At 36.3% G+C, this 22,112-nt stretch overlaps 1 protein-coding gene across 6 annotated transcripts in view; it reads right to left on the bottom strand.

The window, feature by feature from the left end:
- The window catches only part of NUCB2 (nucleobindin 2), a 41,689-nt gene that overhangs the window by 2,768 nt on the left and 16,809 nt on the right, over positions 1-22,112 (bottom strand). For all 6 annotated transcript variants that reach the window (XM_070272072.1, XM_070272071.1, XM_070272073.1 and 3 more), the window contains 7 exon segments: positions 20,302-20,428; positions 12,398-12,501; positions 11,378-11,563; positions 11,089-11,179; positions 10,439-10,497; positions 10,252-10,344; positions 8,623-8,712 (listed from right to left, as the gene is read on the bottom strand). In XM_070272072.1, coding sequence (XP_070128173.1) covers positions 8,623-8,712; positions 10,252-10,344; positions 10,439-10,497; positions 11,089-11,179; positions 11,378-11,563; positions 12,398-12,501; positions 20,302-20,428 — 750 coding nt within the window.

Raw genomic sequence — 22,112 nt, 5'->3', positions numbered from 1 at the left:
AAGACACCTTTTTTTTAAAAACAGAGCACTCTCATTTTTTATTGGTAGAAATGTAAATTGGTACAATTCTTTTGAACAGCACTTTACAAAGTATCTCAACAGTCTTAAAAACATTCCCTTGGTTGTGGACATTGCTACATTGAGAATGTCCTATAAAATATCCCTCAACACATAAAAAGCTTTATATAAAAACGTGTTTAGAGCAGCAATGTCTTTTTTAAATAATACTAAAAGACCGGAGATAACCTAAATGTCTAACTCTGAGGAAACAGTCAAGCATTCCCATAGCTATTAAAATAATGCTTACAAATAGTATTTGGAAATACTTTAGATATGATATTGTATGAATTTTTTTTTAAAAAAAGAGAGGACTTCTGATTCTGGCAGTCCATGGGTTAGATAAGATACTTTTTAAATTACAAAAGGTAAGATGGTAATTTTATGGTGGGCAAACCCCATAGACACTACCATAACCAAACAAAGTTAACACTGCCAGTCACGGAAATAATTAGCAGCATCTACCTCCTGATACGATGCACTTAGCATCACTTTGGTGGTATTTGAACCAAAAGTAGGAATCATGAGGGAACAGCAGACAAACTCAGACTGAGGGGCCTTCTACAAAATAACTGGTCTGTACTGTTTAGAAATAGCAATGCCCTAAGAACAGGAACTGTTTCAGATGAAAGGAGACTAGAAAGACATGACAACTAAACTCAAGGCAACATCTTGGATTTTCTTTTGCTATAAAGGACAATATTGGGGAAATTGACAAAAATTGCAATAAAGTCTACAGATTAGAGAAGAGTATTGTAGGTGTTAGCACTGATAATTTCACCATGATTATGTAACATAATCCTTGTTTGCAAGAAATACACGCTCGAGTATTTAAGATTAAAGCAGCATCATGTGCAACTTACTCTCAAAAATAACTATACATGTTACATATACATACACACACACAGAGAGATCAAACATAGAGAAAGAGAGAAAAAGAGAGAGAGAGTAAATGTAGTAAAATGGGAAATCTGGGTGAAGGGTATTCAAGAATTCCTTGTCTATTCTGGCAACTCTTTTGTAAATCTGAAATTATGTCAAAATGAAGAAAGTATATAATTATCTATTGAACCAGTTCACCCAAAGCACTAAAGGAAGTGCATGTTCAAATAATCTTAGCGTGGTTCTTCTTCGTCAGAGTCCAGAAATATTTCAAATGTTAGACAAAAGCTTATAACAAAAAGAAGCTGATTTCTTTAATCTCAAACCAAGATGACCAACTGTCCCATTTGCCCAGAACTGTCCTGATTTTAGCACTGAAAAGTTCCACACCCCAGGAAACTCCTCAGTCCTGGCTAAACCAGGACAGTTGGTCACCCTATCTCAAACTATTTTCTGGACAATTAAAAATCTAATTAAAATGGTAATCTTTTCATTTTATATCTCATACAGAAAAAGACAATGCTCTTTCTTCAATCTAGTTTGGTTGGTACCTCTCAACCACTCTTTTTTTTTTTTTTGCCACTTTTTTTTTTTATTGGGTTATTGATAGGTTACAATCTTGTGAAATTTCAATTGTACATTAATGTTTGTCAGTCATGTTGTAGGTGCACCACTTCACCCTTTGTGCCCACCCCCCACCCCACCTTTCCCCTGGTATCCACTAAACTGTTCTTGGTCCATAGTTTTAACTTCCACATATGAGTGGAGTCATACACAGATTATCGTTCTCTCGCTGGCTTATTTCACTTTACATAATTCTCTCAAGGTCCATCCATGTTATTGCAAATGGAATGATTTTGTTCTGTTTTGCAGCTGAGTAGTATTCCATTGTATATATGTACCACATCTTCTTTATCCATTCGTCTGTTGATGGGCACGTAGGTTGCTTCCACGTCTTGGCTATTGTAAACAGTGCTGCAATAAACACTGGGGTGCACAGGACTTTTGGGATTGCTGACTTCAGGCTCTTTGGATAAATACCCAGTAGTGGGATGGCTGGATCGTATGGTAGTTCTAGTTTTAGTTTTTTGAGGAATCTCCATACTGTTTTCCATAGTGGCTGCACCAGTTTGCATTCCCACCAGCAGTGTATGAGGGTTCCTTTTTCTCCGCAACCTCTCCAACATTTGTTGCTATTAGTTTTAGATATTTTTGTCATTCTAACGGGTGTAAGGTGATATCTTAGTGTAGTTTTGATTTGCATTTCCATGATGATCAGCGATGATGAGCATCTTTTCATGTGCCTATTGGCCATCAGTATATCTTCTTTGGAGAAATGTCTGTTCATGTCTCCTGCCCATTTTTTGATTGGGTTCTTTGATGTTTTGTGGTTGAGTTGCGAGAGTTCTTTATATATTAAGGATATTAAGCCTTTGTCAGATATATGACTTGCAAATATTTTTTCCCAGTTAGTGGGTTGTTTTTTTGTTTCAATCCTGTTTTCATTTGCCTTGAAGAAGCTCTTTAATCTGATGAAGTCCCATCTGTTTATTCTTTCTATTGTTTCCCTTCTCTGAGAAGGCATGGTGTCCGAAAAGATCCTTTTAATACTGATGTCAAAGAGTGTACTGCCTACGTTTTCTTCCAGAAGTGTTATGGTTTCAGGTCTCACCTTTAGGTCTTTAATCCATTTTGAGTTTATTTTGGTGAATGGTGAAAAAGAATGGTCAATTTTCATTCTTTTACATGTGGCTTTCCAGTTTTCCCAGCACCATTTGTTGAAAAGACTTTCTTTTCTCCATTGTATGCCCTCAGCTCCTTTGTCAAAGATAAGCTGTCCATAGATCTGTGGTTTTATTTCTGGGCTTTCAATTCTGTTCCATTGATCTGTGCACCTGTTTTTGTACCAGTACCATGCTGTTTTGATTACTGTAGCTTTGTAGTATGTTTTGAAGTCAGGGATTGTGATGCCTCCCGTTTTGTTCTTTTTTCTCAGGATTGCTTTAGCAAGTCGGGGTCTTTTGTTGCCCTATATGAATTTTAGGATTCTTTGTTCTAATTCTGTAAAGAATGTCATTGGGATTCTGATTGGGATGGCGTTGAATCTGTAGATTGCTTTAGGTAGAATGGACATTTTAACTATGTTTATTCTTCCAATCCATGTACATGGAATGTCTTTCCATCTCCTTATGTTGTCATCCAATTCTCTCAGAAAGGCCTTGTAATTTTCATTATATAGGTCCTTCACTTCCTTAGTTAAATTTACCCCAAAGTATTTTATTCTTTTTGTTGCGATTGTGAATGGTATTGTATTCTTGAGTTCTTTTTCTGTTGGTTCATTACTGGAGTATAGAAATGCTACTGATTTATGCAAATTGATTTTATACCTTGCAACTTTGCTGTAGTTGTTGATTACTTCTAACAGTTTTCCAATGGATTCTTTGGGGTTTTCTATATATAAGATCATGTCGTCTGCAAACAGCGAGAGTTTCACTTCTTCCCTCCCTATTTGGATTCCTTTTATTCCTTTTTCTTGCCTGATTGCTCTGGCCAGGACCTCCAGTACTATGTTAAATAAGGGTGGTGATAGAGGGCATCCTTGTCTCGTTCCTGTTTTCAGGGGGATGGGGTTCAGTTTTTGCCCATTGAGTATGATGTTGGCTATGGGTTTGTCGTATATGGCCTTTATTATGTTAAGGTAGTTTCCTTCTATGCCCATTTTGTTCAGAGTTTTTATCATAATTGGCTGTTGGATCTTGTCAAATGCCTTCTCTGCATCTATTGAGATGATCATGTGGTTTTTATTCCTCAGTTTGTTGATGTGGTGTATCACGTTGATTGATTTGCGGATGTTGAACCATCCCTGTGTCCCTGGTATGAATCCCACCTGATCCTGATGTATGATTCTTTTGATGAATTGCTGAATTCTGGTTGCCAAAATTTTGTTTAGAATTTTTGCATCTATGTTCATCAGTGATATTGGCCTGTAGTTCTCTTTTTTCGTGGTGTCCTTGTCAGGTTTTGGTATCAGCATGATGTTGGCCTCATAGAATGTGTTAGGAAGTGTTCCATCTTCCCTAATTTTTTGGAATAGCTTGAAAAGGATAGGTATTAAATCCTCTCTGAAAGTTTGGTAGAATTCCCCAGGAAAGCCATCTGGTCCCGGGGTTTTAGTCTTTGGGATGTTTTTGATTGCTGTTTCAATCTCTTTCCTTGTGATTGGTCTGTTCAAATTGTCTGCCTCTTCTTGAGTGAGCTTTGGGAGATTGTAGGAGTCCAAGAATTTATCCATTTCCTCTAGGTTATCCATTCTGTTGGCATATAGTTTTTTGTAGTATTCTCTTATAATCTGTTGTATTTCTGCAGAGTCTGTTGTTATTTCTCCTCGCTCATTTCTGATTTTGTTTATTTGAGCTTTCTCCCTTTTTTTCTTTGTAAGTTTGGCTAGTGGTTTGTCAATTTTATTTATCTTCTCAAAAAACCAGCTCTTTGTCTCATTGATCCTTTCTACTGCCTTTTTCGTTTCAATAGTATTTATTTCTGCTCTGATTTTTATTATTTCTCTCCTTCTGCTGACTTTGGGCTTCATTTGTTCTTTTTTCTCTAGTTCAGTTAGGTGTGCTTTAAGGTTGCTTATTTGGGATTTTTCTTATTTATTAAGATGTGCCTGTATTGTGATGAGTTTTCCTCTTAATACAGCTTTTGCTGTATCCCATATAAGTTGGTATGGCATGCTATAATTTTCATTTGTTTCCAGGTATTTTTTTATTTCTTCTTTAATTTCTTCAATGATCCATTGCTTGTTCAGTAGTGTGTTGTTTAGTCTCCACATCTTTGTGCCTTTCTCAGCTTTTTTCTTGTAATTAATTTCTAGCCTTATAGCACTATGATCTGAGAAGATGCTTGTTATTATTTCAATTTTTTTAAATTTGTAGAGGCTTGCCTTGTTTCCCAACATATGGTCTATCCTAGAGAATGTTCCATGTGCACTTGAGAAGAATGTGTATTCAGCTCCTTCAGGGTGGAGTGATCTACATATGTCTATTAAGTCCAATTGTTTTAGTTTTTCATTCAGCTCCACTATTTCCTTGTTGATTTTCTGTCTTGATGATCTGTCCATTGATGTGAGTGGGGTGTTGAGGTCCCCTACTATTATTGTGTTGTTTTTAACATCTTCCTTTAGGTCTGTTAATAGGTGCTTTATGAATCTTGGTGCTCCTGTGTTGGGTGCATAGATATTTATAAGCGTTATTTCTTCTTGATGAAGTGTCCCTTTGATCATTATATATTGTCCCTCTGTGTCTCTCTTTACCTGTCTTATTTTGAAATCCACTTGGTCTGATATGAGAATTGCAACACCTGCCTTTTTTTCCTTGCTATTTGCTTGAAGTATTGTCCTCCACCCCTTCACCCTGAGTCTGTGTTTGTCCTTGGGGCTGAGGTGTGTTTCCTGGAGGCAACAAATTGTTGGATCTTGTTCTTTAATCCATTTTGCCACTCTGTGTCTTTTTATTGGAGAGTTCAATCCGTTCACATTGAGAGTGATTATTGATGCATGTGGACTTAATGCTGTCAATCTGTCGCTCATTATCTTGTTTTCCTGTGTTTCTTTTCCTGTGTGCTTTAGACTACCCATTTAATACTGCAATTTCTTATGCTGGGTTTCTTGGATTTTTCCTTATCTATGATTTGTGACTCTGTTCTGTACTTTATTTTAGTGTCTACCTTGAAGTTTGTATTTAGAATCTCGTGTATAATATAGTCTATTCTCTGGTGGTCTCTTACTTACTTGACCAATACTGATTTAGACCCTTTGCTCTTCCCCTCCTAAATAATTATTTTCATTTTTTATTCCAACTCGTCTTATTAATTTGTAGTTAGAGTGCTAAGATCGTCCTTGTTTTGGTAGTTTCCCTATTTTTACCCTAATGCTATAGTTGAATATTTGCTATCCTGTTCTGGTTCTATCCATCGGTCTCCCTAGTCTGTGGATTGTGTCCCCTTTCTCCCTTTTTTCTTTTTTCAGGTATGAGAGCCTTCTTGAGGATTTCTTGTAGTGGAGGGCTTTTAGTTACAAATTCCCTTAACTTCTGTTTGTCTGGAAAAGATTTAATTTCTCCCTCATATCTGAAGGAAATTCTTGCTGGATAGAGTATTCTTGGCTGAAGGTTTTTATCCTTTAAAGCTTTGAATATATCACTCCATTCTCTCCTAGCTTATAGGGTTTCTGTAGAGAAATCTGCTGACAGTCTGATAGGGGCTCCTTTATAGGTTATTCTCTTTTTTTTCTTACTTCCCTGAGTATTCTTTCCTTATCATTCCTATTTGCCAACTTTACTGTTATGTGTCTTGAGGTGGGTCTTTTTACATTGACAAATCGAGGAGATCTAAAACCCTCCTCTACACACATTTCTCTGTTGATCCCTAGATTTGGGAAGTTCTCTTCAATAATTTCGTTAAGCACACTTTCTGCTCCATTTTCCTTTTCCATATTCTCGGGAATTCCTATGATCCTTATGTTCTTACTCCTCATTGAATCCATTATCTCTCGGAGATTTTCCTCATTTTTTTAATTCTTAGTTCTCTTTCTTCCGCTCTCTGGCACCATTCAGCCTGTCTGTCCTCGATTATGCTGATTTTCTCCTCTATGTTGTCTACACGGGCATTCAGGGAATCCGTATTCTGTTTTATCTGGTCCACTGTGTTTTTCATCTCAAGTAATTCTGTTTGGTTCTTCTTTATGATTTCAATCTCTTTTGTGAAGTAACTCCAGAACTCGGCTTGTTTCTCTATCTTTCTCTCTACCTCATTGAGTTTTTTGATTATAGCTGCTCTGAATTCATTATCACTTAGTTTACCTAATTCCAAGTCCTCAGGACTTAATTCTGTGTTTTTATTGTTTTCCTTCTGGTCTGGGGCTTTTATAAATTGCTGGATGGTAGAGGAGCAGTTTTTTCTCACGGTGGTAGAATTCAGTTGCAGTTACAGCCTGTCGCCACTAGATGGGGGTCGAGAGCGACGTGTTAGCTCTCCACCTTGGGGCAAGATGGCTGCGCCCACTGGCTTTGTTGGGGGGGAGGGGCTGTTACTCACACGCGCTGGTCTGGGTTCAGATCAGTTCTGTTCTCTGGTCTCCCAAGGCCCTTGGTTTATGGGGTCCCCAAGGACGGAAGCTTTCCCCCCGTCAGCCGGTCTCCACTGAATCAGCAGCAGGAGTCCTGGATGATCCCCGGGTCGCGCAGCCCCTCCCCCGCTCCTTCCCGACCTGCGCCACAGCGATCGCAGACTCTAGGGGAGGGAGCAATGTTCTCTCCTACCGTTCCAGCGCCTCCGAGGCTGTAAGTAGGATTTAAGATCTCCGCCTTCTTGGTATTGTAGGTCTCTAACGAGCTGGCATTATGTTTATTCTCTGAAATTCAGTTCTTCCAATCTTTTGTTGTATTTTGGAGGGGAGAGAATCCCGGGTCAGCTCACCCCACCATTTTGCTCCGCCCACTCTCAACCACTCTTTTAAAGATGTGTATGCACTCATTAACATACAGTAAGCTATGGCATAAATTGGTATACCTTTCTGGAGCAATTTGACAAGATATATTTAAAAACTAAAAAAATGTTCATAAACCTTGAGAATGGTTCTATTTCTGGGAATTAATCCCAGGGAAGTCATCACGCATGCCCAAAAATGTATGAACAAACGGATAATCATCATAGTGTTATTTACTACAGTAAAAAAAAAATTGGAATTGACTCAAAATGTCTGAATCTGGAAGAATGATTATATAAATTATGTTACAACCACACAACTGCATGCTAAGTAGTCATTTTTTAAATCATGTTTTTGAGGACCAGCATTAGCAAATGTTCACAAAATACTGTTAAATTAAAAAAACAGTTTCAGGGGTCAGCCCGGTGGTGTAGTGGTTAAGTTCACACATTCCACTTCAGCAGCCCAGGATTCACCAGTTCAGAGACCGGGTGCAGACCTACACACCACTTGTCAAGCCATGTTGTGGTAGGCGTCTCACATATAAAATAGAGGAAGATGGGCACAGATGTTAGCTCAGGGTCAGTCTTCCTCAGCAAAAAGAGGAGGATTGGCAGCAGATGTTAGTTAATCTTCCTCCAAAAAAAAAAATAGAATTTAAAAAAAAAAACAATTTCACAAACATACAAAATCATTTATACAGTATGAAGCCATTTTAAAAAACAAATAGATATGAATTTATGTGTATATATAAATTAAAAATGGGACAGTATATTGTTTATACACAGTATGCTATATATGTATATACTAAATATACAAACTGCATACTATTTCCAAATTGGCCTAATACAATGCATAATTAAGTGTCTGCCACTGGATGGCAGGATTATAGGTAACTTCTAGTTTATTCTTTAAATGTATCTATATGTCTAATTTTCAAGAGTGAACATTACTTTACACTTAAAAGAGTAGAATTTTAAGAAGACTTCTAATTAGATGCAATATGATGACAAATGAGAGATCAATTGCCACAAGCTTTCCAAGAAATTAAGTTCATTACTTTATAGTGACATTTTATATGAAAAGCCAAGACAGTAAGACTACACATGCAAACATAATGGGGAATAAAAGTTAAAAGTAGAATAGACTGACGTAGAATTTCTTGAACCACACATGCCATTTGAAGTAGGTTCTATTACCTCCCAGCCATCTGGCTCCAAGAATTCCTTTTTTTCCGTAGCTTTCAAAAACTCTTCCAGAGTCACCAATCGGTCTTTGTTAGCATCAACCTGATTAAAGGAAAATGTATAAATAAAATAACCCTTTCGCATATTATTTAGACTCTAGAAACTGCCTTCTACTACACGCTACTAAATAAGCATACAGCCATTAGGAGTAGCCTAACATCTACAGAAACCGAGGGGAAAAAACCATGAATGGAGTACTCAATTACATTAGAATCAGAAAATAGGTATCTTTCTCTTCTATATAATTCAAATTTGAAAATACAATGAGATATCTATACACCTGATACCCCCAAAAATCACCAAGTTTGAGTCTGCTGATCTGACTAGTCAGGCCAGTACTGTCTTCCTCCCTCACTACACCACGTATACTTCCTCTGGAAGCCAAGGGTTTGGGCTAGGAAAAAAACCTTTCCAGAAAGAGGACTGTTTTAGCCAAGAGTCAGAGTTCAAGTTAAAATGCTGTCAATATCTTTTCTTAAAAACAAACAACTAACTAAATCAAAACTAAGGTTGACAATCTCTCCAAATTCTCTTCAATGGCTCTTATACACTATGGTAAATTCAGTGACAAAGGTGAACTCTATAATGGCCAAAGAAATTTATTTGATGCATAGGATGCCAGCAGTCAACAAAGATCCCAATTCATCATTAACAGCTCAAATAGGTGAAAATCACCACAGCAAAACAATGGGCTTTAGTCACTCTGCCGATAATGTCTATATCAGTTTTAACCTTAGTAATGTGAACAAGAAATAGATATTTATTGTTATAAACCATTAATGATACCGACCCTGATATTAGTTTCCCCACATTAAACCCAGCATATATGGGGTTAAAACCAAAACACTCATTCCCTGCTTACTCTCTGGCTTCCTGCCTCCAAAATCCACTATCCTCCATGGAGACAGACATCACCAAGGACAAGCACCTGGATTATCTCCTCCCCAAAAGAGATACAGGCTGGTGGGGAAGCTGCTGACCAGCAAGGTCATGGGCTCCCTCCTCTCTGCAAGTGTCTCAAGGCCAAAGACAGACTGGTGGGAAAGCTCCAACCACCAAGGCCATATGCTCCCCCTCCCCTACCTAAAACCCCAAATAAAAATCCTTCCTTTTAGCTTTTTGGGGAGTTTGGGATTTCAGCGTTAGCTGCCCTCTCTCCTTGCTCAGCGCTGTGCAAAAATAAAATTCGTACTTTCTTCCACCACACCCGGTGTCAGAGATTGGCTTGCTGCACAACGGGTGAGCGAACTCACTTCAGGTTCGGTATCATTAAGGTATTGGGTTTTTTGGATTTTCTCGGAAAAAACTAAAATATGAAATATTGGACTGCATTATTTTTCACTTCTAAAAGAATTTTTATAGCTGATAGGAGCAGCATCTTAATCTCTTAAAATATTTTAAAGTAGTTATAAATTATTTTATCAACACTAAGGGAATCTACTGAATATTCTGGATCAAAAATGCAAAATCTAATTAGATGCCTATTCTGTATATTTCTTTTCCATCCTATGGTAAGATTCATTGAAAGAACTTGAAGAATCTATAGAGGTTAACATATATTGTTAAACTTTTAAAACATACCTCATTCATTACATGTTCTCTCATTCTAAGCCTTTCTTCCTCCATTTCTACCATATCATCCTCTTCATTTTTTGGGTCATATACTTTCTCCAACTAAAAAGAAAATTTTAAAACCAACATAAAAGAAAGGAAGATAATAGAAGGAAAAAGAGAACAAAAACACTGAATACTTAATGAACTCACATACCTCTTTAGTAAATAAGGCTTCTAATTCTTGTTCATCTAGGAAGCCATCACTATTGACATCTAAAGTTTAAAAGTTACAAATGCAAAAATTGATTTTAATGCCTTAGAAAATAAATAATAAAAATACAACTATTGACAAACAGCTTGCAAACGTAGCACTGACACAAAGCATCAATATCCTACAGAAAAAGGTTTCTTCTTTTTCTGAAGCCTCAGATCAGTCCAACTGATAACAATTCACTACTTATTTATAATTCATTACAGTTGGTTAAGAAAATATATCTTAACGAATTTTTTTCCAAAAATATAAAATAAAATAATACACTATAAGAATAAAAGCAAATTTTAACATCATAGCATAAAGCCTGTTAGATATAATCTAGCTAGTCACAGAGATACCATCAGTTTACAGAGAACCTTGCATTAAGTCACATAATGAACCAAAAGTAAAAGCAGACACAGCTACTGATCTAAAATATTTTATACTGCAGACCAACAATAAAGACTATTACATTACTAGAGAAAAACTCTAAACATTTACTATCAACAGGACTCAATAGCAGACCCTGGCAGAAATCAATTAAGAGTAAAGCAACCATAATTTTTCAAACAGCAGATAATAAATATTAATATTTGTATCAAATCTGTTACCATGTAGTTTGAAAAATGTCTTGGGGTCAAAGTCATTAGGATCCAATCCATCAGTCTCTTCCCATACCTCTTTTAGTTGATCTTTGCTTCCCTGTGAATCAATTTTTAAAAAACACTCAAAACAAAATATAATCTAAAGTGTATATACCCAAAATAAAATATAAATTTGAGAAATTTCACAGAATTAAGAATCAAGATTTAAGTACTAGTAATTTATGATAAAATTCTACTATCTGATACAAAGAAGTATCTTCACCTAACTATGGTTTCATAAAGTCTTAATCCTTACTGGATGATTAACTTTGGGATGATTTTCATGCTTTTTCTTCATTTCTTCAAATTTAGATTCTTCTTCTTTTCTCTTTTCTTCATTCAGTGTTTTTAAATATTCTCTCCTTTCATGTTCCTTCATCATTTCATATTTTTTAAATTCTTCATGTCGAGTTTTATCATAGTGTTCCAGATCACTTGTAGCCTATAATGCAATATTTAAATCAAATAAAAAGATGTGTTTGAAAAACATAAATAAAGTCTTTCTTGCATATAGCATACTCTCTAACAGAGGCAGTATAGGAAGGCCAAAACATACTGGACTCCTTTTTAAAATTCTACTATTTTACTTTAGTCATTATTATTACCAGGGATGTAGGCATTCAAAGAAACTAAAAGCTAAAAGCTAGCTTCAACTTTAGGAAGTTTCTCACAAGCAAGTAAAACATAAATTGATTTTGAAAAGAAGAAGAAGAAGAAAAATGAAGGGACTGTATCAAATTTGTACAGCATAGCAAACTAGAATGGTTTCTAACCACTTGACCAAATCTAATAACACCCAGGCTCAAACATCTAGTTTGGTAGCTCCACACAGTACAACATGAGAGGTCTATAAGCTCTCATCTAAAATCCCTGAGACCAGATGTGTTTCAAAATTTTCTGTATTTTAGAAAGGGAGTATGGCATATATGACGTATTACACAATATCCCTGCAGAGTCTGTAATCAAACAGATGAGTACTTCCTTAGCAAAAATCTATGAATACGCACACTAGGCTAAACAAAAACTATAAATAGCCTTACTATAATTCAAGCCAGGTTTCAGTTTTCACAGTGTTTTGGATTTTGGTATTGTGAGTAAGGGATTACAGACCTGTATACCCACACGATTATCTGTCCTAATAAGGGTTGAGCTATCTCCCTTTAAAGATATCCGAGAGAGCATATAAAAGTTATATTACCACTTCATTGAATTTACTTGTCGAATTGCAAAGCCTCAAAGGCACAACAAAGACAACACTTTTTGGAATTATTCTTACCGCTTTGATTAACATATCCAAATCTGTAGATTCAAACTTTTCAGGATTTAGGTGGTTTAGGTGATCAAATTGTTTTAGAAGAGCATGGTGGTCTATTCCTGTATCTGAAAGAAAATGAGAAAACTGTAACTGATCAATTACTAGAAGCTAGAAACATTAATATAGATGGTACAGTAAGAATAAGCATTCACAGATTTAACGAAGGAGGTGAAAGACCTATACAATGAAAACTATAAAACATTATTGAAAGAAATTGATGACGACATAAAGAAATGGAAAGATATTCCTTGCTCATGGATTGGAAGAATGAACTTAGTTAAAATGTCCATACTACCTAAAGCAATCTATAGATTCAATGCAATCCCTATCAGAATCCCAATGACATTCTTCACAGAAATAGAACAAAAAATCCTAAAATTCACATGAGGCAGCAAAATACCCCAAATAGCTAAAGCAATCCTGAGAAAAAAGAACAAAGCTGGAGGCATCACAATCCCTGACTTCAAAATATACCACAAAGCTATAGTAATCAAAACAGCATGGTACCAGTGCAAAAACAGACACACAAATCAATGGAACAGAATTGAAAGCCCAGAAATAAAACCACACACCTATGGACAGCTAATCTTCAACAAAGGAGTTAAGAACATGCAATGGAGAAAGGAAAGCCTCTTGAAAAAACAGTGTTAGCAAAACTGGACGGCCAAAAGAATGAAAGTAGACCATTATCTTTCACCATACACAAAAATTAACTCAAAATGGATCAAAGACTTGAAGGTAAGACCTGAAATCATACAACTCCTAGAAGAAAATATAGGCAGTACACTCTTTCACATCAGGCTTAGAAGGATCTTTTCAAATACGATGTCTACTCAGACAAGGGAAACAAAGAATAACTAAACAAGTAGGACTTCATCAGACTAAAGAGCTTGTGCAAAGCAAAGGAAACCAGGAACAAAATGAAAAGACAACACACCAACTAGGAGAAGATATTTGCCAATCATATATCTGACAAGGGGTTAATCTCCAAAATATATAAAGAACCCATACAACTCAACAACAAGAAAACAAACAACCTGATCAAAAAATGGGCAGAGGATATGAACCGGCAGTTTTCCAGAGAAGACATACGGATGGTCAATAGGCACATGAAAAGATGTTCAATATACTAATCATCAGGGAAATCCAAATCAAAACGACATTGAGATATCGCCTTACACCTGTCAGAATGGCTATAATCACCAACAAAAAAATAACAAATGTTGGCAAGGATATGGAGAAAAGAGAACCCTCATACACTGCTGGTGGGAATGCAAACTGGTGAGCCACTATGGAAAACAGTATGGAGATTTCTCAAAAAATTAAAAATAGAAATACCATATGACCCAGCTATCCCACTACTGGGTATTTATCTAAAGAACTGGAAATCAACAATTCAAAGAGACTTATGCACCCCTATGTTCATTGCAGCATTGTTCACAATAGCCAAGACGTGGAAGCAACCCAAGTGCCCATCGACTGAAGAATGGATAAAGAAGATGTGGTATACACACACACACACACACACACACACACACACACACACACACACACACAATGGAATATTACTCAGCCATTAAAAAAGACAAAATCATCCCATTTGCAACAACATGGATGGACCGTGAGAGTATTACGTTAAGCAAAATAAGCCAGACAGAGAAAGACAAACACCATATGATTTCACTCATATATGGAAGATAAACACATGGACAAAGAGAACAGATTAGTGGTTACCAGAGGGGAAGGGGGTTGGGGGTTAGGCATAAGGGGTAAAGGGGCACATATGTATGGTGACTGACAAATAATAACGTACAACTGAAATTTCACAATGTTATAAACTATTATGATCTCAATAAAATAAAATGTAAAAAAAACCAAGCGGCTTTAACAAGAAAAAAAATGAGCATTCACATTTATTCCTGTGGGGGGATTTTATAAGAAAAGTCAAAGTTTTAGATTATAATCTAAGTGTTCATATTTTCTTTTAGAATATTGTACATATCATTATATTAGGCAAAGGTAATGTCTTTGAATCTAGAATGGAATACAATGTAATACGTACATTTTTATGTTATTTCTAAAAGACCAGTTGACTATCAGTACACTAACAGTAAAAAAATTTTTGCTATTGTAAAACTACCAAATTTCCTACTTTTAATTAGATAAACTATAATATACTGCCCTCATCAAAGGTCTAAGTAGAATTTCTAAAAAGAATTGCTCTAAAATTTATGTGAATTTTTTGAATGCTGATCCAGTGAATCCTTTATGGAACAATAAAAATCTAATTCAGGTAAATTCATTTGAATTATGACTTATTTTTAAAGAAACATCAATTGTTTTTCTTTGTAAAGAATTTTTAAAAACAAGCTACAGTTTATTGTAGTTGAATGGGTAAAGTGATTCTGGACTATTTCAGTTGTATGACAGAAATGAGCAAAATAGTACATATGTTGATGTTGTTAGAAGTCAGGGTTCTCACTTAGGAAAAAGGAATATACAAATATGAAATAATGGAAGGTAAGAAAGCAAGCTGTGGAAATGGACGGGAATTAGTGCTATCTGTGTGAACTTATTATTTCTAAAATATGTACATGTATATGCATGTATGTTTCATGTGTATACGTATGTATATTATACACATATATACATCAACGTATGTGCATGTATGTATATGTGTACAGACGCATACAGATGTGTACAGATGCATATACATATGCATATATATTTCCAACCTCTATCCAATGAAAGTACCTAGAAGAAAATATATTCCAGAAGCAATAAGTACACCTAGTACCAGCTTGCTGGTCTGTAATATTATTCGCCATTAAAAAGAACCAAGAATCCTCAGAGAAATGGCTGATTTCAGGGCTGCAGTAGGATAGGTATAAGATGAGCCTGGCACATTTTGTTATGCCAGAAAGTAAGAAACTGCTAGATTTAGTTCAACTAAGCTTTCACTGAATTCTTAGTCGAGCACTGTACTAGTTTTACTTACGAAGAAAAGATTTGTTATAAGACCCAGCCTTAAAGGATATGACCAGACAATGAAATATATAAATGCATGCTTAACCTTACTCAAAACAAGAGAAATACATATTAAAACTGCACTATTACACCATCTAACAAAATGGCAAAACTCGTAGAGTTTGAAGATACATAGCGTCAGCAAGGCTGTGAGAAATCATCGCTGGTGGGACTGTGCATTGGTACAATAGTGGTGGAGATGGCAGCATCTATCAAAATTACAAATACATATATCTTCTGGTTTAACAACTTTACCATGGGAAATCTATCCTAGAGATAATCCTATATGAATACATAGCAATATATGTACAAGAGACTTCACTAGAAATAACCCAAATGTCCATCAACAGGGGCCTGGTTAAATAAATTACGGTATATCCATATAATAGAAATCTACATAGCTGTTAAAAAAAAAAAAAATGAAGATGGTCTCTGTGTACTAACACAGAAAGATCTCCAAAATGTACTGTTAAAAGAAAAATACAAGGCACAAAATGTATATTGTATGCTATCTTTTGTATAAAAAGAGAGGAAAAATATGAACCTTTATTGGTATTTGCTTATATAAGAACAAAGAAACCCAGGGGCCAGCCCCCTGGCAGAGTGGTTGGGTTTGTGTGCTCTGCTTTGGCGGTCCAGGGTTTCACAGGTTCAGATCCTGGGCGAGGACCTACCACCACTCATCAAGCCATGATGAGGCATCGTCCCACATGCCACAACTAGAAGGACCCACAACTAAAAATATACACAACTACGTACCAGGGAGCTTTAGGGAGAAGAAGGAAAAATTCTAAAAGAAAACTTAAAAAAAAAAAAAGGAAACCCAGAAAAGATAGGTGTTAGGGGGCAATGGGCACTGACAGGCTACAAAAATATCCAGGAGCTTTTTGCTTATACCTTCTTATATGTTCTGGTTTTAAACCATGTGAATATATTACCTACTTGAAAAAATCATACCAAAAAAAATTAAGACCCTTTAAGCCTTTCTCCAAATTATGAGAAATTTCAATTCATAAATTGAATCAATGAGAAAATATTTGTAAGTTTTCTAAGCAAATCAGACTGTTTTCTTTAGATAATGAAATTCACCTGCTATCTTGGAACAAAGAAAATATTGCTAAGATTGAGGGATGGAGGTTATCTAAGGGGAAAAAAATCTCACAACACCTTGGACCTGGCTTCAAGGATGGAATCACCTTGTGTGTCTGACCACCTGAAGTAGTATGGGATGAGCTCATTTTACCCCTCATTGACATCCTTAATTTCAGGATAAGGAGTATTTGGTTCTTGTTTTTAAGTCTATTCACCAGCAGGGAGCTTAATGCTCTGCACAAGCATTTCTCCAACGTGATTTCACTGACCAGAGGTATATGTCTAAAATGCAGATTACTAATCCCCAGAATCAGAATATCTGGAGGTGAGAACCAGTAATCTGCATTTTTAACTAGCTCCCAGGTGATTCTTATGCAAGCTGAAGTTCAAGAACTACCCTTCCACCATGAATGAATGTTCAGATGTTCACTAATGACAATGAATCACCCACACAACCAACCTATGCGGCAAGTCACAAGGACACAGGAGCCAGCCTGGAGGATCTCCCACGTGCCAAATCTGGCCCCTTAATTTTGATTCATAACTAGAAAGGCCATTCCAAGATAATAAAGGAATTCACCTATGTTGTCACCTAGTGCTTTTATAGTTTTATTTTCTACACTTAAATCTCTGATTTGTTTGCACTTATCTTGATGCATATGAGATAGATCTAACTGTACTTTTTTCCAAATGGCTACCCAATTGTACCAACACTATTTATATTTTTTAAAAATCTATCTTTATCCCACTAATAATGAGATACCACCTTTAATGTAAACTAAATTCTACATATATTTAATTTTACTTCTGGAATTTCTATTCTGTTCCACTGGTCTTTCTACTTATACCAAAACCACACAGTTCTAACGACTGAGGTTTAGTGATATATTTTAATATCTAATATATCTAGTCCTTTTTCCTTGTTCTTTTTTCTTCTGAGGTATGTAGCTTTCCTTGCTTGTTTCCTTTTTCATATGAACTTTAAAAGTAACTTGGGGGCCATCCCGGTGGCATATAGTAATTAGGTTTAAGCACTCCACTTTGGTGGCCCAGGGTTCGTGGGTTTGGATCCTAAGCACAGACCTACACACTGTTCATCAAGCCACACTGTGGCAGCGTCCCACATACAAAATAGAGGAAGACTAGCACAGATGTTAGCTCAGGACAATCTTCCTCAAGCCAAAAGAGGAAGATTGGCAACAGATGTTAGCTCAGGGCCAATCTTCCTCACCAAAAAAAAAAAAAAAAAAAAAAACATAACTTGGCTAGTACCAGAAGAAAGTACATATTTTTATTTGGATCATGTTTTGTTTTGTTTTGTTTCTTGAGGAAGATTAGCCTTGAGCTAACATCCGTGCCCATCTTCCTCTATTTGATACGTGGGACACCTGCCACAGCATGGCTTGATAAGCAGTGCATAGGTCCCCACCCGAGATCTGAACCGGCTGCCAACGCAGAACATGCAAACTAAACCATTGTGCCACTGGGGCAGCCCCATGAATCACGTTAAACTTATAAATGCACCTAGGGAAAAGTGACATGTTCATAATGTTGAGTCTTTGTATCAAAAAGATGTTGGGTCTTTCCACTTTTTTTCAAGTCTGCTTTTGTGTCCTTCAGAAGTGTTTTAAAGTATTTGTGTTAAAGTCTTGCACATTTCTTAATAGTTTTATTCTAGGTATTTTATCTTTCTTGGTATTACAAATGGAGTCTTTTCTTCCATTTTATCTTCTAACTGGCTATTGTTTGTACATATGAAAAATATTGGTTTCTGTATATTAAGTTTATCTTGCTGAATTTTCCCATTGTTTATACTAAGTTTTTCAGTCAATTACTTTGGGTTTTCTAGGTATAAAACCATATCATCTGCAAATAGAGATGGTTTTATCACCTCCTTTCCAATTACTTTATCTTCAGTTTTTTTCATTTGTACAATTGCTTTGGCTAGTACCTCCAGTACAATGTTAATTACTACTGGTGACAGCGCGTATCCTTGCCTTGTTCCTGATTTCAGTTCGAATACGTACTTCTGTTTCCCCATGAAGCATGATACAGCTGAATTGGACATATCTGATCATGTCACAGAAGTATCTACTGATTACTATTTTATTACTTTTTTAAAATTAAGAATGGATGTTAACTTTTGTCAAATGCCTTTTCCATACATATGGAGATGATCATAAAGATTACTTTCTTTAAGATATCTTCTCATTTCAAAAATTCTACCTCATAACTATTTAATCTTCTCATAGTCTGGAAGTAAAAGAATATGGAGGATGAACGGCAGAGCACAGAGGATTTTTAGGGCAGTGAAACTACCGTGTATGATAATATAACGGCAGACACAGGTCACCGTAAATTTGTCTAAACCCATAGAAATGTAAACCATGGACTTCACGTGATTACGATGTGTCAGTGTAGGTTCACTGGTTGTAACAAATGCACCCCTCTGGTGGGAGATGTTGGTAATAGGGGAGGCTACGCATATTTGGGGGCAGGGGATATATGGGAAATCTCTGTACTTTCTCCTCAATTTTGCTGTGAATCTTGTATTGCTCTAAAAAAAATAGCCTTAATTTAAAATAATACAAGTTTCAAAGACTTATTCTAATTTATCATTTGTCCTTTGATTCTATGATTTCCTTCGCCACATCAAAATTTTTTTCTTCTTATTTCTATTCATATGATGATTTACAGTACCAGGTTTCCTAATATTGTCAATCTTGCATTTCTGAAATAAATCCACTTGCTATGATACAGTATTTTTTGACGTACGATAATTTTGGTTTTGGCATCAATACATAATATGAGTGTGGAAGCTTTCCTTCTTTCTCTACGCCTGGAATAGTTTTAAAAGCATTGATAATCTGCTCTTTAATGGTTTGACAGAATTCCCTTTGACACTGTCTGGGCCTGGGCTTTTTGTTTTCTTGAAGAAGATTAGCCCTGAGCTAACATCTGCTGCGAATCCTTCTTTTTGCTGAGGAAGACTGGCCCTGAGCTAACATCCGTGCCAATCTTCCTCTACTTTATACATGGGGCACCTGCCACAGCATGGCTTGACAAGTGGTGCATAGGTCCACACCTGAGATCCAAACCAGTGAACCCTGGGCCACCGAAGCAGAATGTGGGAACTTAACCACTGTACCACTGGGCTGGCCCCTGGGCCTGGGGTTTTTAGTGGAGCCAGCTCTCTGACGATTTTTCTGTTTCATCTATGGGAATTGTTCTAATAAGATTTTCTCTCTGCTTTCTTTTGGTTTGCTTTGATGTTATTTTTCATCTTTTAAATCAGTGGCTTAATTCATTACTTTTCATTCTTCCTTTTCATTGATATAATTATTTAAGGCTAATCATTTTGACTTTCAAATGATGTGACTATATTACCTATTCAAAAATTTAAATTTTAAAAATTAAGAGAAGCCAAATCAATACAGTCCTGTGCCACATAATGACGTTTCAGTCAATGATGGTCTGCACATATGATGGTGGTCCCATAAAATTAGTACCATATAGACTAGGTGTGTAGCAGGCTATACCATCTAGGTTTGTGTGAGGACACTCTATGATGTCTACACAGTGATGAAACCGCCTAATGATGCATTTCTCAGATTGCATCCCCACCGTTAAGCAACACATGACTCCACTAACATTAAATTTTGACTACAAGTACATGGCATGTGCTAATGGAAACTGATCTTAACAACCAAATATTGAAATTTTCCTACCTTTTATTTAGCACTTACCTTGATGGGAATCCAATTTAGCTTTAATTAGCATTCTTAACCTTGCTACTTCTTGCCTTTTTAGTTCATCAAGTTTTGTTCTCACATGGTGACTTACTAAGTCCAGCTCTTTGCTTAGCCTCCCACTCTGTTAACAAGATTAATAATTTTATCTATTACATTACATCTTTAGACCAGATACACTATATTAAAAATAGGGTTATAATACAGTAGTGATAAATACTTTTGACTAATTTAGATAAATTTGACATTACAAGTAGAATCTCTTTCAGAAGAGATTCAGTTTGTAATTCTAAAATCAAGATGTCTAAAAACCATAAAATTTAGAAAAGCATAATTAAAGCACAAAGGAGAAACTCAAAAAGTAACTCGAATTGTAAAATGGTACAGCCACTTTGGAAACAACTTGGCAGTTCCTCAAAAAGTTAAACACAGAGGTACACATGACCCAGCAATTCCATTCCTAGGTATATACCTAAAGAATTGAAACATATGTTCCCATAAAAACTTGTAAATGAATGTTCATGGCAGCATTATTCATACTAGCCAAAAATGTAGAGGAAGCAACCCAAATGTCCACCGACTGATGAATTGATAAAATATGGACTATCCATAAAGTGGAATATTATTCAGCCATAAAAGGGAATGAATATACTGAGACATGCTATAACACGATGAACCTTGAAAACATTATGCTGCCAGAGAAGCCACACACAAAGGCCCCATATTGTAGGACTCCATTTATATGAAATGTCCAGCATAGGCAAATCCATAGAGATAGCAAGTGGATCACCGGTTGCCAGGGGCTGAGGAGGTGGTGGAAATGGGAAGTGACTGTTTAATGGGTACAGGACTTCTTTTGGGGGTAACGAAATTATTCTAAAAGTAGATAGTGGCAATGGTTACGTGACTCTGTGGATATACTAAAAACCACTGAATTGTATGCTTTCAGGGGGCAAATTTTGTGGCATATGAGCTATATTTCAAAAATTTTTTAAAAAATAACTTGGCCTCCATAAGCTTTAGTCATTCCATATATAAATAATTTTTCAAAACTCATCTTTTTTAGGTTGTCTCCTTTGAGTACTTTTTTCATAAAGAAGTAATGAGATACATGTTTCAAAATTTAAGAAATAAAATAGCTTGTGGTTTACTTCCTCTTGTTTACAAATGTGTTTGTAATCACAAGTTGCAAGTCTAACAAGCAATTAGGCAGACAAACCTTTTAGGACCGAGTCAATGGGGTCTGCCGACGAACGTAAGAAAAAGAAACCCCACAAGGAGACCAAGAAAGAATGTTCAGAGAGGGAGAAGAACAGGAGAATACACTGTTATAGGAGCAGAAAGAGTAGCATATTTCAAGGAGACAACAGTCATTACCATCAGATGAAACAATGGTTCTCGAAGTGTGGTCCCAAGTGGAAGCATCAGCATGACCTGGGAACTTTAGAAATGCAGGCCCTAGACTGACTGAATCAGCAACTCCAGAGGTGGGGCCCAGAAATCTGCTTGAACAAGCCCTAAAATCTGAGAACCACTGGGATGAAATAAAGGAGTCCAGTAAGAAGAGGAATAAGAAGCATGTACTGAGTTTGGCAATTAAGAAGTCACGGACACCCTCCGCGAAAGCACATCTTTCCACTGCACAACGCTGGGGAAGTAAAGACATGTAGGAAGACTCCCCCTTCAAAATGCTTGGATGAAAAGGAAAGGACAAATTCTAACCATTTTTTCCCAGTTTTTCCTGAGACCAGAGTTTTTGCTGAGCTGTTTGTAGTGATTCTGTTAGCTTGGGTTTTATTGTCTGTTTT

The sequence above is a fragment of the Equus caballus genome, chromosome 7 (assembly GCF_041296265.1).
Source record: "Equus caballus isolate H_3958 breed thoroughbred chromosome 7, TB-T2T, whole genome shotgun sequence".
Classification (NCBI taxonomy): domain Eukaryota; kingdom Metazoa; phylum Chordata; class Mammalia; order Perissodactyla; family Equidae; genus Equus; species Equus caballus.
The sequence above is the reverse complement of the archived record's forward strand: the minus strand, read 5'-3'. Positions and strand labels throughout refer to the sequence as shown.